The sequence below is a fragment of the Hypanus sabinus genome, chromosome 1, assembly GCF_030144855.1.
Source record: "Hypanus sabinus isolate sHypSab1 chromosome 1, sHypSab1.hap1, whole genome shotgun sequence".
Classification (NCBI taxonomy): Eukaryota; Metazoa; Chordata; class Chondrichthyes; order Myliobatiformes; family Dasyatidae; genus Hypanus; species Hypanus sabinus.
This window is the reverse complement of record NC_082706.1, coordinates 124,844,651-124,861,991: the sequence shown is the minus strand read 5'-3', so window position 1 is coordinate 124,861,991 and position 17,341 is coordinate 124,844,651. Positions and strand designations below refer to the sequence as shown.

Here is a 17,341-nt window from a genome sequence, read left to right as displayed (position 1 = left end):
TTTCTGTTTTTTGCACATTTTAAAAAATCTATTCAATACATGTAATTGATTTACTTGTTTATTTTTTTTTCTCTCTCTCTCTCTGCTAGATTATGTATTGCATTGAACTGCTGCTGCTAAGTTAACAAATTTCATGTCACATGCTGGTGATAATAAACCTGATTCTGATTCTGAGATCAACAGACTTTTGGAGGCTAAGAGAATCACAAGGTGATGGGAATTGAATGTGTGTACAAAATGTGACATGGTATTGAATGACATATCATAGTCCACTGTGAGTTACATGCAGGCCTGTGCAACCACATAATTTTCAAAATACTGTCTGGCTTTATTGAACAGAGTTCACCTGGGGGAAATTAAAATGGTTACAAGAGAAATATCTTCTCCTTTCACTTTAGAACTAGCTTCAGGCAACATACTTTAATAATTTTGTGTCAAAATATGTGAAGTAAGGGTAATTACGAGTTAGACCCACCTTCCTAACACAATCACACTTGGACCAGATACACAGATTTGTTAACATGATTACCTTCACTGGTAATCTCCAGTACACAATAACAATTTCTTACCTTGCCTCCTTTGAGCTGAACCTGAGCCCCAAAACCCAACAAGGTCTGTACCACTAGAGGCTTACAGTGCTGCACTGCAATGTGTAGGGCTGTGTAGCAATCCTTTGTCTTAGCATCAACATGCGCCCCCTTCTGGAGTAACACTCTCACTACAGCTGTGTGCCCTCTCTTTGCGGCAGCATGGAGGCACACTGCCCCAGACTGGAGGAAGAAAATAATTTAATATCATGAGAAGATACGCTAGAAATACAATCCACCAAGAATTTGTTAACTTCTTTCTGAAATTGCTTAGGAAATAAGTTTGCTGTTTATTATTCTAGATTGAAAAAAATTAAGTTTACACAGCTTTTCATGGTGAGTATAGAAACTTCTGAAGTTATTGGATTTTTGAACTGCTGGGAAATTAAGGGATATGGGGACCAGTGGATGATAGAGGCTTTGTGACTTACCTGTGCTTTTACTTCTTATGTTTTTCAATGTTAAAAAGTTCCTTGTAATCATACATTCCAGTGCACATCACTTCAGAAGTAATACAGACTGTTACAATACTTCATTAACTTCATGGAATATACTTAAAGCAATTACAGTGACATAGAAAAACAAGTCTTCAGTGGACAAATTTAGAACAATAATGATGTCAAGTTACATTATGCAAATTCTCTGGGAACTGTAACATAACTTTCCATGTCACTTCACATGGTCAAGCACTGAAGACTTCTCATGAATGGAAATATACAGAAATAAATGCTTTGAAAAAGATTTTATGACCATGTACTTTAAAACAAAACACAAAATAATTGTATTTCACATTAACTAAAATTTACAAGAATTGTCATAGTTCTTCCTCACGGTCTTCTGAATCTCATGTGGAAAAGCATAAGGCTGAGAGCTTACCAACCTGAAAATGGTTTAATGGGGATAGTTGGATTGGAAAGGGGAGGGAGATGAACAGAAAAACCTCCACAGCAGCTCCTATTTCCATACTGCAGTTCTGGAAGTTTTAAATTACCCTTTAGAGGTACACTTTTATTAGGTTGGTGTGAGGCAAAAATATCCCAAGGTGTTGAGTCATTTAAGAGAGGCATTGGTGTACATATGGTCAGAAAAGAAATCAGTCAAATGCTCAAAGGAGCATCACAAAAAAAAGGAAGAGAAGTAAAGAGATGGAGAAGTGGAGGAGGGAATTCTGAAGCTTCAGGCCTCAGCATCTAATGTCGTGGCCCTAAATCTGGAAAATAATGCATGAGTGAGAAACTAGAATCAGAGGAGTATGTGTCACTGAAAAAGGTAGAGAGTGGGAAGGAATTACAGAGAGGAAGGGAAAAACCATGGAGGGATTTGAAAACAAGGTCAAAGGTCTTTAAATTGGGGCTGGATTCATATCTAATACAGCAAGATGCTTGCCACCTATTTCAGTCTTCCTCATCTGAGCCTCAAACAGGCTCCAGACAGGTTCTGATGGTTTCCTTGACTAAGGGGGCATTATCATAACAATGGCTGAACTGCTAACTTTTGTGGAACTATGCATTTTAGCTTGGAGATGAAGAGAGAAATGTTGGCAAAGAAACGCATGGTTTTAAAGAAAAAATTTAATTCCTGAAATTCCTTCTTTCTAATTGCTTAAAATGTACATTTAGCAGGATGGAGTATGGACAACCGGGTTAAATTCACGGGTACGATATGTCCATAGAGTCAGGAGGACCCCGAACTATGAGTAAGTACTGGCTGGAACTTCTGAAATGTAGATCTGTGGCCTCTCCCCTCAGACATACTTCCCCTTTAGGAGAGCAAGATTGATGACTACAAGAGGAACAATGCTTGCCAAAATGGTGCGGGCATTGTGCATCTAAACTCTACCCAGCTGGTTTGTGGTCAAAGACCCAAGGTGAAAGAATAAAAAGGGATGAGTGCTACCTTATTGGGCATGTGGAGAGGGACTCCTTTCCTCAGGAATGCCAGCGCTGTCTCAGGGTGGCCGCAGTGTGAGGCGATGTGCATTAAAGTATTTCCATCCTATTGATAAAACACATTATATCTGTTTATGCAACAGTGACAGCTTTAAGTTTTTATTTCCATTAAAAATAAGTACTGTCTCTGGTACAGCCGTGAGGTATACAAGCCTGATTCCAAGCTTGCAGAATCAGCTGACTTCAATTCAGATGGCAATACTGCCCTTATTGTTTCTGGAATGGGCTGGTAGAACCCAGAAGGATAAGCCACACTTGCACATATTGTTATATCTTATATAGCCCGACTGTGTCAATGTTGATGGTATTAATAGAGCAGTTTAGGTGTGTAGAGCACCTGCACTCAGCCGAAAGGAATGGTATTCAGTTTCCTGTTCCTTACACTTCAATTCACCATGTCACTCCTACTGCAACCAGCATGTGGAGTTCTGTTACAACAACGTTCAACTCAAGCCTCAGGGACAAAACTTCATCCTTCTGGGCATATCACACGAGTCAATTTAAAACTCGCCAACTATAGATCATCACTCTTTAATTCTGTCTGCAGCAGATCTAGCCTTTCCCATAATAATTTTGGTTCAGCTTTTCTTATTTTTTTATATAGTTTATGATGGGAATGTCCCACATACTCACCATTGGAGCAAAACTTCATGTTGACAAAGAAACTTTATCTGCTACTTCATCACCACATTAATTTGTCTCACCCTATCAAAGAAATTATTTTTATTCTACCCACTTTCTCTGCTACTTCAATTAACTTGTTTTTTTTCTCTCTTTCTCTGTTCTGATGGAGGGTCTTGGACCTGAAATATAAACTGTTTTACTTTCCACAGATACTAAGTATTTCTAGCATTCTCTGTGTATACTTCAGGTTTCCAGCATCTACATTTTTCTGGATTTTACTTTAGATTTTGTTACAGAACATAGAAAATAAAACAGGAATAGTCCCACAAACAAGAGAAAATCTGCAGATGCTGGAAAAACGAGCAACACACACAAAGTGCTGGAGGAACTCAGCAGGCCAGGCAGCATCTATGGAAAAAAGTACAGTTGACGTTTTGGCTGAAACCCTTTGGCAGGACTGGAGAAAAAAAGATGAGAAGTAGTTTGGAAAGGTGGTGGGGGGAGAGAGAAGCATCAGGATATAGTTGAAACTTGGAGGGACAGAAGGCCATGGAAGAAAGGAAAGGTGGGTGGGGAGGAGGACCAGAGGGTGGCAATGGGTAGGCAAGGAGATAACATGAGAGAGGAACAATGGGATGGGAAATGGTGAAAGGTGGGGGGGGCATTACTGGAAATTAGGGAAATCGATGCTCATGTCATCAGGTTGGAGGCTACCCAGATGGAATATAAGATGTTGTTGTTCCTCCAACCTAAGTGTGGTCTTATCCGGATAGTGGAGGAGGCCATGGATGGACATATTGGAATGGGAATGGGAAGAGGAATTAAAATGGGTGGTCACTGGGATGTTCCACTTGTTCGCAGTCTCCCAATCTACATCGGATCTCACCGATATACAAGAGGCCACACTGAACACAGTATATGACCCCGACAGACTCGGCTCACCTGGAAAGACTGGTTGGGGCCCTGAATGGTACTGGGGGAGGAGGTGTGGGGCAAATGTAGCACTTGTTCCACTTGCAAGGATAAGTGCCAAGAAGAGGATCAGTGGGGAGGGATGAATGCACAAGGGAGTTGCATAGGAAGCGACCTCTGTGGAAAGCAGAAAGTGGGGAGGAGGACAAGTTGTGTTTATTGGTGGGATTCAGTTGGAGGTGGCGGAAGTTTCGGAGAATTATGTGCTGGATGTGGAGCCTTGTAGAGAGGGAGGTGAAAACAAGAGGAACCTATCCCTGGTAGTGTGGTGGGAGGATGGGGTAAGAGCAGATGTGCATGAAATGGAAGAGATGCGGTTGACGGTGGACGGAATGAAACCCCTTTCTTTGCAAAAGGAGGACACCTCCTTCGTTCCAGAATGAAAAGCCTCCTCCTGAGAGAAGATGAGAGCAGGAATTGATCCCTCAACTTACAATGTGTATTTTAACCATAATACTGTGTAAAAAAACTTGTAAATCTCCTTTAAACTCTCCCCCCTCACCTTAATGCTACAACCTCAAATATTTGATATTTCTACACTACCTACGCCTCTCATAATTTTACATACAGAACTTCTATCAGGTTGCTGATCAGCATCTGATGCTCCAGAGAGCACTGAAACACTCCAGACGTTTGCCAACTTCTCATACTCCTCAGTCCTGGTGAATCTCTCCTGCACCCACTCTAAAGCCTTTCCATTCTTCCAAGAATGGGGTGACCAGAAGTACACACAATACTTCCAGTGCAGCCAAACCAAATGTTAAAACAGCTTCAACATGACTTCTGAGTTCTTCTGCTCAATGCCCATTCTACTGATGGAGCAATGGACCTGTGTCTCGAAATCACTCTGTATACCAATGCTCCCATTTAACACATAATTTCCTCCCACATTTGACCTCCCACACGTGCAAGAACCTGTTCCCTTGTCATATTGGCATTCCAATATATTTTCGCACTCATATGTGCTGCTGTCTCCTGCGTTCATAGAGTCTCTCTATGAACTCATAGATGTTACTCATATTTAAATGCTAATACGTATAGACACTGGTACTCCTGACATTGCAGCCATGATTGAATAGTGGAGTCTAAATGTATCATCACTGTGTCCATGTTCATTTTAATTGCTTATATTTAAACAGCACATTTGTTGAGGTGAGATTTGTACTCCCATCTGTCAGGTGCAGACCTCTGGGTGTCAGATCAACAATGTAATCACTAAGCACCTTGCAACTTCCTGAAATTGTTATGATCAGGGCAAGGATGTATTTCCCACTCTCCCATTGTGCTACATCCTCTGTGCTCCTCAGGAATTGTGCCTGCCTTTAGTCACTATCCATGGCTATAAAGTAGCAGGCATTGCAGGATACAACTGACAGTTGGCATAGTATTCTATCATGTGCCTGGCTTTTCAGAGAGAATGCAAAACTGGGCAGTACCAGCTGTTCCCCACATTAATTTTGGTTTCCTCACGACAAACAATACCACCATCCATTGAATCTGAAAGTTTTGGACCTTTTCCCTTCAGTGTACAACTTCATGTCATTAAAATGTTACCCTATAGTGTACAATATAATGGAAGGAACTAACTATATCACAATGAATTAGCTTCAGTTTCAGAAGTGCATTTTAATTTTAACTCTTTTTGGTATTATTTTAGCCAAATGGCTAACTAGTGTTTCCTGCTATATGGAAACATCTACACGTTTGTATATTTACGTGGCTTCATAAATCCCCTAACTGCTCTGCAGACAATGAGGCAGTTTTGAAGAACAGTTGCTTTTGCAATGCAAGGGAATTTTTTTTAGACAGGTTATTGCAGCAAAGGAGTGATGTGCCGGGATGAAATAGCTGGCCTTTGCCATAGGCAAACAGACCTGGGCTTTTATTTCTTTCAAGGTTCATTGAGGCTCACCCTTCTTGCTATTGCACCTGTCCCTAATTGTCATGTTCCTGGACTCCCCTGCATGCCAGTTGAACAGGAAGCAGATGGAATATAGTGAGCACATTCAAAGCGTAGAGGCAGGTACAGTACAATCTGTCCTTTCCAAGACCTCACTGGGTTTTTAAAAAGATTCATACGATTTTGCCAAATGCTGCGAGACTGATTGCTGACAATTAGTATTGCAGTCAGCAAACAGTGTTCACACAGTGTGCTGCATGGTTCATTGCCGTTAAAGCTTGGAAGTTAATACAACTAACAGGGAGGTCTAATCTACCTCTATTCTAAGTTTAACCTTCTGGCAGATATTATTTTCAACAGAGGTGCTCACCACAAGACATTTTGTCAGCTGTGTTTTGCACTTCCGTGTCATTTATTATGTAATATCTTTGTGAAAAGGAACTTACACCTTTATATTTAACCTTTCTAAAATAAACTGATGACAGTTTTATTTGTTCCTACTATAATTAAATTCATTAGAGACAATATGTAAACACAAATTCAGACATTTAGTTTTGCAACATTAATGGACACATGAGTGCTGAAACATGCCTTTAATACACTGATGGGCATGCTCTCGTCCCCCTCCACAGCACCTTCCTTGACATTTTCAGGAGATAAAACCTGGAACAGCTCACTTGCTGCCCTCTCAAGAGCAATGAACGCTGACTTGCCAGCGTCTTGCAGATTTATGCAAATGAATCAAAATATAGATTTCTTTTATAAGGAAGGATAATAACTAAGTGGAATCTAGCCCTCAAGTGGAAGAACCATAGACATGTTTAAAAAAATAAACTATTGATTTCATTTATTCATGTACAGGATGTGGACATTGCTGGCAAAGCCTGCATCCCTCGGTGTGTCTGATGGATCAGAATCAATTTTATTATCACTGTCATGTGTCATGAAATTTGTTAACTTAACTGTAGCAGTACAATGCAATACATAATAATACAGAAAGAAAAAATAAGCAAATCAATTAATGTAATTATATATATATATATATATGTACATTAAATAAATTAAAAATAGTGCAAAAACAGAAGTAATATAAATAAAAAAATGAAGTAGTGTTCCTGGGTTCTGTATCTATTTAGGAATCATATGGCAGAGGGGAAGAAGCTGTCCCTGAATCGCTGAGTGTGTGCCTTCAGGTTTCTGTACATGTTACGGCGATAGGCAAATTGCAATGGGTCCTGGACCTTGCTGAGGCAGGAATTCATTCTAGCCATGACCAACCTCTCAAAGCATTACATCACTGTAGATGTGAATGCTACTGGGTGATAGATGGGCAATGATGGAGGTTATTAGGCACCAACTATATCTGTGGTGCTGCAGACACATACAGGTGATGGTAGATTTGGAGAATGGCAGATTTCCTATCCTGAAGAACATTCAGGATTGTTACTGGAGTTCAATGCCTGAGCTGTCAGTGAATCTCCAATCTTAAACATTTGCTGCCATCTAGTGAACATGTGGTAGTATTGGCAAACCTGACTAGCTTTCAGTTAAAAGGGGGCTTAATATTTTCTACTACAACTTTTTCCAAAATTATTGCACTTTGTTTTTTTTTGGTTGTTTATGCCTCTTGCTGCACTCAGCTATAACTTGCCTAGAAGAATCTTGTGTAGGATGTTGTGGGTGGCCCGGCCAATGGGGCCACTGTCTCAGTGATCCAGCTACCCAGGTTTAATCATGGCCTCTGTGAGGCGTTTGCATGTTCTCCCTGTGACCCTGTGGGTTTCCCCCCCACATCTCAATGCAATGCAGGTGGGTGGGGGAGGAATTACAGGAAAGATTATGGGAAAGTGGATTGCTAAGAGCTGGCATTCACTCAATAGGCTGAATGGCCTCCTTCTGAGTTGTGGAAATTTTAATATAAATTTATGGTGGATAGTGGGAGAAGTAACATTGATCTAGGTTACAATAAATCACCATAAAAATCTATATAATCCAATGTTATTATCCCGATTTTATTTTGGAGTTCTGACAAAGCCTTTCAAAACCTAAAGCCTTATCTCTTTCCACAGATGCTGCCTGACCGGCTGAGTGACTTTCACACTTTGTTTTTATTTCCAATTTCCAGTACCGGCAGTTTTTGATTATTAATTCCTGATGCTCAGGCAGTTTTTGTAGGATTGGATTGTTGGACTGGTTGATAGTTCATTGGCCACCATTTAGATATGTTTGTGGGAATCTTACTTGTCCTGTTCAGAACACGAGGCCCCTAATCTTTCAGTAGTTCCTGCTCACTTAGTTACAATTGAAGCTTATCGATGTTTGAGTAGTGAAAATACCTTTGTTCGGGCCAGTACATTGGATTTAAATTTCTCAGTTAGTACTTCAACCACATTGGTGTGTCCGCGTTCAGCAGCAATGTGCAGTGGTGACCGGTCCAGCTGTAATAGTGAAATAGACAGGATTAATCCAAATTCAATCACCATTCATCAGTATAATCCAATGCTATTAACCATAAGCTATTTCATAAACTTATAGAATCATAATGATTCACTGCACAAAGGAGGCCTTTAGGCCTATTATGTCTGTGAGGTATGGGCATACATACCGACATAGACACAGAGATATGGCACAGAAACAGACCATTCGGCCTACCAGGTGCACACTGGCCATTAGCCATCCATTTACAATAATCCTACATTGTTCATTTTAAAAAAATTCTTCCTGCATTCTCATCAACTCCCTCCAGAATCTCACGCTCTGGGACATGCCCTCTTCTCATTACTACTATCAAGAAAGAAGTACAAGTGTTTGAAGACCCACACTCAATGATTTAGGAACAGCGTCTTCGCCTCCACCATTAGATTTCTGAACACCATGAAAACTACCTCAGTATTATTTTTTTTGCAGTGTTTATTTACTTTTGTAATTTATAGATTTTTATGTCTTTGCACTGTACTCCTGCGGCAAAACGACAGATTTCACGTCATACATCCAGGATAATAAAGCTGATTTTGATTCTGATTTAGATTCCACTACTCATGTGACAATTCAGAGTGGCCAACCAACCCACTACAGAACATATCTTTGGCTCAGATTGAACCTGTGTAGCTGACATGGGGAAGTTATGCCACAGTGTCGCTGAATAAGTACCTCATCAATTTTGGCTAAAACCAATGGAACTGAAAACAAATTGGTTCACTGATTAGTAACTGGCTGAGTGATAGGAGATAGGTACCTGCTAACTTTTTACATAGCTAATGAATTAAGGTTCTGATTGTATTTAATGACCTAATTTATTTTGTTCCCCACAACCATTATCTCATTATCAGTGCAAAATGTTACCACTGTTTCAGGAGTCCACAAAAATAGAATAAAATGACAGATGAGCAAGGTCATTAATCTTAGTTTGATTTCTAATATCTCCAAATGTCTAATTGCATCTCCAGTGCTTTTTTTTTCATTGTTACCATTGGGAAGGAGACACCTACCGAATGTTGAAAAGACTGGACAGGGTGGATGAGGAGAGGATGTTTCCTATGGGGGTATCTGGAACTAGAGGGTACAGCCTCAAAACTGAGTGGTGACCCTTTAGAACTGAGGTAAGGAGGAATTCTGTTTAGCCAGAGAGTAGTGAACCTGTGGAAGGCTCTGCCACAGATTACAGGTTGGGGCCAAGTATGTGGGCATCTGTAAGGTGGAAGTTGATAGTTTCTTGATTGGTCTGGGTAATAAAGGACATGGTGAGAAGGTGTGTGTATGGGGTTGAGTGGGATCTGGGATCAGTCAATGGCCTAATTCTGCTCCTATGTCTTATGGTTTTATGGTCTAAGAAGTCTGAAGAGACACACTCAGCGACTCAGGGACAGCTTCTTTCTCTCTGCCAACTAATTTCAGGACAGACATTGAATTCATGAACATTACCTCACTCCTTTTTTTACTTACGTTTTTGCACTACTTATTTATGTTCACTATTTGATATTCATGCAATATATATACTCACTGTAATTCACAGTTTGTGTATTGCATTGTACTGCGTCTGCAAAATTAACAAATTTCACTACATATGCCGGTGATATTAAACCTGATTCTGACTTCTCTCACTCCCTACACAACTCCCCCATTGGATCTTTGTGGTCCTCTGTCTTGCTCTGCTCATCTACGCGTGTCTATTAGAATGCGGCCAAAACTTAACTTCCAATTTTCCAGCTGGAATCTTTTTATCACCTAAAATACATATCTTACCCAACAGCAGTTAGCACAATGCTTTACGGGGCGGGAAACTGGGGTTCAATTCCCGTGCTGCTCTTAAGGCGTTGGTATGTTCTGCCCGTGACTGTGTGGGTTTCCCTTGGGTGCTCCAGTTTCCTCCCACAGTCCAACGACCTACTTTGTCATTGCTATGTTAATCGGTCATTGTAAATTTGTAAATTGCCTCTTAATTAGGTTAGTGTGAAAAATTGGGGGTTTGCTGGTTGGTATTGAAGGGCCAGAAAGGCCTATTCTGTGCTGTATCTCATTAAAATAAAAATAAGAGAAATTAAATATCTTCAGCGCATGAGAATGGAAGAGAGTACCTTGTCTGTAATGTTTGGGTTGGCTTTGTACTGATAGAAGAACTTCAGCATGAGTTCATCTCCTTCCGAGGCAGCAACATGCAAGGGAACCTGGCCTTCTTCCTGCAATGAAGGAACAGGCCGAGGTGAAAAGTACCATCTACTCTTCTGTCCACTGAAGCATGAATATATTAAAATTGTTGTGAATTCTGCTGTTCCCCCCACCACCTAATCCTCTTGAACACTTGGTTTTTCCTTGGGTCTTAGCCAATACAGAGAAATCATTACAAGCCTCAGAAACAAATGAAATTCCAGGAATGGTTCTAATTTAACATTCCATTGGAATTAATTTTTAATCCCAGAGTTTGCCAAATGTGAGTTTTGATATTAACTCTACAGCAGGAGTGTGTCAAAAAGCAGCATGAGTCCATTCATAACATTGATGAGGTATAATTCATAAAATATTTGTAGCCTCTCAGATTATAACTCTTGTGCACTGAAGTCTGATCACATCATTCAACTTCATCAGCAACATTTATTATATTGCCAGAAACTCTGCCCTCCTCTTCACTGGTACAGTATGAACAAGGAATGCAGAACTAACTTGTTTATCCCTGAGGCAACTGTTTTCCTTCTGTCATTAATGAAGTTTTCAGCACAGTAAATAACTTACTCATTAATCCTCTACTGCCTTTTAGAACAATGTGTTCTCAATGGCCACATTATTGTAGCTATTCCTTTAAAATTATTGGAGAGTTTACAACACGATGCTTCTGAAATTACTTTTAACATTGCCCGACTTGTGTGCCATTTTCTCATATTTCTGTGTATTTTATTTCTTACAGCAGTTACCTTTGTGCTGCATTTCCTGCTGCAACACTTTTGATGTTACCAAAAATTTATCTTGCTATTTTACTGTTCATTATCGTGGTTACGTAGGAATGTGATCAGAAGAAATCCACAGAATCCCCTGCACTTGCCCTGGCACTTAATGTGGGGAAAATGCCAAATGTCCCACATAGTAAAGTGTTACAACCACGGGGACTCAGCTGCGTAGCAGACTTGGCAATTCCACTTGTGAGCGTCCACGTGTCAGCTAATTATTATTTCATTATGGCGGTATTTAACTCATTTCTTTTTGTTGTAGCGCTTGTCGAGACTTGAGCAAAGCGTACCAACATTACACTACCTGCTTGCATCTGGTCTTGTCTGGGAAAATGGTCTATCAAGTCAAATGACATTGAAGACTAGCGATATTCATTTTCTATTTAGATATTACTTGTGGCCACAGTATTGGCATCTGGTTTTTTATTTGAGGGTTTTAGTTTGACCTAGTGTTTATTGTTTTCCTTTTATTTAAAATCCTGTTTGCAGTAAAATCCTGTTTGTGCACTATTGACCGGATTCAGCGTCTCTTTCGCTCCACACTTGGGCCATATCTGAACAGCCATACAGTAAAGTCCATGTCAGCAACTTCAACTACCCGGCTGTTGTCAATTCTTTTAGAAAAACCCAAATTTGTGAGTCAATATACATTGTCCACTTTCTTCAATGATATAAAATTTACATTTAAATTAGGACAGTATGTGACACGCTGTAAGGTTTCACTGCTAATGTAATGGCCTCTCTGTAGCAGCAATGTTTGGGTTATGACCAGAGAAAATGGTGCTTTGGAATGTGGGGACTTTTCAAAGAGAGAAATGTTGTTTTATCTTGTGAGTCTGGAAGACAGGGTTTTGCAGTCTTTTGCCGGGGAGAGAGGGGACAGAAGATGTGAATGGAGAGAGTTGGTAGACCGCCGGATGGAGTGGGTTTGGAGCGAGGGTCCGAAGGTCAGCAACAATCGGAGGAGGTCAATGGCGGACGATTGGTTTATCAGTGAGCTCCAACATTGTGCAATGAACTGTTTCACGAAAATGGACCCTTTTTCTATTTTTGTTTTCTTTACTAACCATATAGTCAAATTAAGAATTATAAAGCTCAATCATTTAATTGCATATTGTGTACTGTTTGCTATCTCATGGTACTGATTTGTAACAGCGGACAAATCGCACAGCATCCACCCAAATGAGATTTCGTAAGTGTGGCTGGGCCAGAGGTTATCGCCCCCTATCAAAGCCACCAGCCGAAGCAAGAGTTCCAACTGTGAAGGCTCGTCCGTGATTGATCCCATTGGATGCTGTGTGATTCCCCGGGCATTGAACCTGTGGGGTATATATTTGTACTCCAGATGAATTGTTAATTCGCTGGTTAAACTCTGTTAAAGTTGTGATTGTGGGCGGAGGTTTGATAAAATGGCGGGCCAGAGTTACAAGTAGAACACAATTTAACTTACTCCAAGAACAATTTAATTCTTCCCTCCCACACAGCCTTCCAGCTTTCTTTCACCCATGTGCTTATCTAAGAGTTTCTTTAATGGTCCTCTACCAACCAACCCTGGCAGCACATTCCATGCACAATCATTCTCTGTGTAGAAAACCTATCTCTGACATCCTCCCCATACTTTCTTCCAATCACCTTGAAATTAAGCCTCTTGTATTAACTATTTCCTGCTACATTGACCCACATCTGCCTATTTTAAGCCCAGCTCTGCATCCTACCAATGTCCTGTTGTAGCCCATGACAACCTTCTACACTATACACAACGCCACCCACCTTCGTGTCATCTACCCACCATTCCACTTCATCGTTCAAGTCATTTATAAAAATCACAAAAAGCAGGAGTCCCAGAAGAGATCCCTGCAGATCACCACCAGTCACTGATCTCCAGGCAGAATATGTTCCACCTATGACCATCCTCTGCCTCTGTAGGCAAGCCAGTTCTAAATCCACTCAGCCAAGCTTCTCTGGATCCCATGTCCCCTGTCTTTCTGTATGAGCCTTTCATGGGGTAACCTTGTCAAACGACTTACTAAAATCCAGATACACTACACCCACTGCTCAGCCTTCATCAGTCTGTTTTGTTACTTCCCTGAAGAATCAAATCAGGGTTAATCATGACCTGCCCCTCATTACGCCCTGCTGACTAAACTAATCAGCCTTTATTTAGGTTGTATTTAAATGTTTATTTAAATTAATTTTTGCTTTGTAATGTGGTAGAACCTTTTCATTTATAACTTATAGATTTACTACTTTGCATCTTTTGTGGTAGCAGTGATTTGATCATTCCACTAATGATTTGAAGAAATTTCTCCCACACATATTTAGTGTTAGGTGTTTATTACTATAAGGGAATGGTGTAATTTGTCATAGTTGTTCTACACTTGTGCTTACTCACATTCTGAAAGTCAACACCAGCACCAAGTTCCACCATGAGTTTAGCCAATTCTACATCTTTCTTTCTGCAGCAAACATGTAAGATTGTATCCCCATTATCCTGGAAAGGAAAGCAGACAGTTAGGTGGAAATTTCTTCTCCTTAAAAAGCTCTTCCACATAAAAAATTTTCCAAAGCCCATGTCAACCCAGCGCTTCAGAAAAGCAAACAGATGGCTTTGGATTATCTGATACCACAGAGTGTTAATAAAGCCACAACTCTTTAAATGTATTCAATGGAAATGGAACAACACTGTTGTAAGCTAAACTGTTGATTCACTTTCATCCATATTGCACCATACTACAGAGTTCAAAGTTTACTAAACCAGCTCATGCCTGGAACAAGTGAGATAAATCATCTTCATGAATCATTTAATTTTTATTTGCATAATTTGTCCTCTTTTGCGCATTAGTTATTATTCAGGCTTTGTTTATGTATACGTAGCTCTTCATCAATACTACTCTATTATTTGAATTTTAAATTCCACATAAAGAAAGCAGCCAGAGCAACATTTGTATACTTAAGAAATATTGCAAAGGTACGTCTGTTTCTGTCACATAATGATGCTGAAAATCTAATTCATGTCTTTGTATGGAATAGACTAGATTACTACAATGCACGTTTTACTGGCATTCCAAAGTAATCTATTGACAAACTTCAACTCATTCAGAATGCCGCTGCTAGAATTTTAACTAAAATCCAGATAAGGGGCATATAACTCTTGTCCAAGCCCCTCTGCATTAGCTTCCTGTGTCTTTTAGAAATAAATCTAAAGCTTTCTTAATTGCTTTAAAGCTCTCAATAGTTTGGGACCAGAGTACATCACAGAATTGCTTTTGTCTTATAACCCCACTCAAGTTCTCAGATCTTCTTCTGCTGAACTCTTAAATTTAAACAATCTCTCTCAAAAGATAATTGGCAGGTCAGTTTTTTTGAACTACATTCCTAAACTGTTGAACTCAATACCAAAACTATCAGAGATCCAACTCAGCTGACACTCTTAAACACCAGCTCAAAACCCATTTAATATCCTTACATTTCACTAACATCACTTTGTCTTTTATTTTCATGTTCACACTTTATCCCATTGTAAACCACTTTGGACTACATTGTTGGTATGAAAAGGGCTTTATAAATAAATTATTATTACTATTATTTCTTCACTTTTCCCGTAAATACCTGTAAAAATGAATTTCAAGGTAGTATATGATATCATATAAATACTTCGATAATAAATTTACTTTGAAGCTTACTTATCAACTGGATAGCAGTGTGAATTCTGGTGCCCTTGCAGTTGTCAGTACAAGAAGGGCATGGTCCAACAGAAATCCACATACAAGCTAATGGCTTTACTTAATAGTGGAATTAAAGGATGAAGATATTTCACAAAGCTCGGGATCCCTATGGACATCACTAACAAAATGCAGTCTTCTTTTTCATATTCTTCCAATGAATATGGAGGGTTTTGCAGAGGCAGTGTTAGTGTTATCTTTCTGGTGTTCCAAGTCCCTGCGATATGTAATGCTTGCGAGCATGTAAGAGGTTAGGGGTCACTGCTGCCCAGTCAAACATGATTTTATGCTGTGACTGAGATCTTGAATTTCAAACACCCTTTTCCTCAAACAACCAAAGACTAAGCTAATCCATTAAAGGCAATAGAATATTTTATCACTAATGTGCTAGTGGTGTTTCTCAAGACATGGAAAGTAGTTTAAGTTCAATTGTCATTCAACCATACACATGTACACAGCTAAACAAACATTATTCCTCCAGGGGCAAGGTGTAAAACTCAGTACATACATAGCCCACAGCACATACAATCATAAAATAACATTAGCACAAATCCCTGAGCGACATGGCCTAAAGATTGATGGTGCATGGGATATTGTCCTAGAGCCATGTTCCTGCAGAAACAAGCACACAGCAGTTCTTCATCTCACAATCCAGGGGGTGAACCCTGGAGAGCAGCATCAACGTGAGGGCTGGCGTGACGCCAACCCAGCAAAGATGCCAGCACGTCCGCCACACCTCTGTTCTCTCCCACAACGCTTGGGGTGCCTCCTCCCCTGGGTGTCTGTCACAGGCAATGCCACACAGCTTCCCTGCCATCAGTCTTGCCAAATGATCGAATGAATTGAACTTGCAGTATTCTGTACTACCAATGTTCAACAAGGTCTTGTCGCTGCGACCAAGTGCACTGCTATCTTACCAGAAATAAGAAGATGGTAATGTCTTGTGTTAGCTGATACAGAAGAGATGTCTTCTGTGGAAGGTCCTATTTTACTTATGACAGCACAAAGGTATTGGTTAAAGAGACAATTCATCACACAGATTATGGTAAATGTAAATAGAGAGAAGATATTTAGAATAAATCACATTGACTTAGTCCATTGTAGCTAGTCTGAACATGATATAGAATTATGCCTGCAAACACCAGACAACTCCTTTCATACTTCAGCCATATAAATCTGTTTCCAATACTCTATCAAAGTGTGCTCAGGGTGTTGCTTAGTTTAATGTTGTCCTGTTGTTTAAAACAGGTAGCAGGGACAAGCAAGGGAACTACAGACTGGTCAGCTTGACATCAATAGTAGGAAAGTAACTAGAGGGAGTTTTGAAGGATAGCATTTGGATAGAAGGAGTCCGATCTCGCTTGTACAACTGGCCCGGGTGTGAAGTTGGATTGCTCTGGACACTGAGCTGATTTGAAGAGCTTGACAGCGGCTTTCGGCTGTGTGGCAAAATCTGGGCCTGGAGCAAGTCGCTAGGCAGCATGGTCTAGGCCCGGAGCCTTTCACAACAGTGGTACCTGTGACCTAGTGTGAGGTATGAAATGCTGTTTAGACAGGTTAAACACTGACCCAGATTGGAGGTGAGAGCCAATTTCTCTCACTCTCTGCAATCTTCACTCCTCTCTCCGGGCATAAAGCCTTTCACTGTTCCATTGTTGATTCAATTTAAACACTGGGCTAGATAAACTGAAAATACAGGGTGTCGGTTGGGATGAGAGCAAATTTTACTCGTTTTTCATGATGGCACTCCTCTCTCCACAGCACGGAGGCTATGAAGACTACCCCAGCTGCTGTGCTCCATAGGACATAGGAGCAGAATAAGGTCATTCAGCTCCACCATTCCATCATGGCTGATCCCTGATCCCACTCAACTCCATACACCTGCCTTCTCGCCATACCTTTTGATGCCCTGACCAATCAGGAAACCATCAATTTCCGCTTAAAATATACTCATGGACTAGGCCTTCACCGCAATCTGTGCCAGAGCATTCAGAATCAGGTTTATTATCACCATTATGTGATGTGAAATTTGTTAACTTAGCCACATCAGTTCAATGCATTACACAATATAGAAGAAAAAAGGAAACAAAATAATAATATTAAAAATAATAAACAAGTAAATTTTATAAAGTATATGCATATTGAATAG

At 40.2% G+C, this 17,341-nt stretch overlaps 1 protein-coding gene across 12 annotated transcripts in view; it reads right to left on the bottom strand.

Annotated features, from left to right (window-relative positions):
- The window catches only part of trpn1 (transient receptor potential cation channel, subfamily N, member 1), a 236,916-nt gene that overhangs the window by 73,559 nt on the left and 146,016 nt on the right, over positions 1 to 17,341 (bottom strand). For 11 of the 12 annotated variants that reach the window (XR_009513281.1, XM_059975462.1, XM_059975479.1 and 8 more), the window contains 5 exons: positions 13,863 to 13,961; positions 10,607 to 10,708; positions 8,369 to 8,470; positions 2,484 to 2,582; positions 570 to 770 (listed from right to left, as the gene is read on the bottom strand). Coding sequence is in view for 11 of the 12 variants with exons in the window: in XM_059975462.1 (XP_059831445.1) it covers positions 570 to 770; positions 2,484 to 2,582; positions 8,369 to 8,470; positions 10,607 to 10,708; positions 13,863 to 13,961 (603 nt within the window). In the remaining variant the exon portion in view is untranslated. The remainder of the gene's footprint in view (positions 1 to 569; positions 771 to 2,483; positions 2,583 to 8,368; positions 8,471 to 10,606; positions 10,709 to 13,862; positions 13,962 to 17,341) is intronic. The other variant, XM_059975497.1, reaches the window with a different exon arrangement.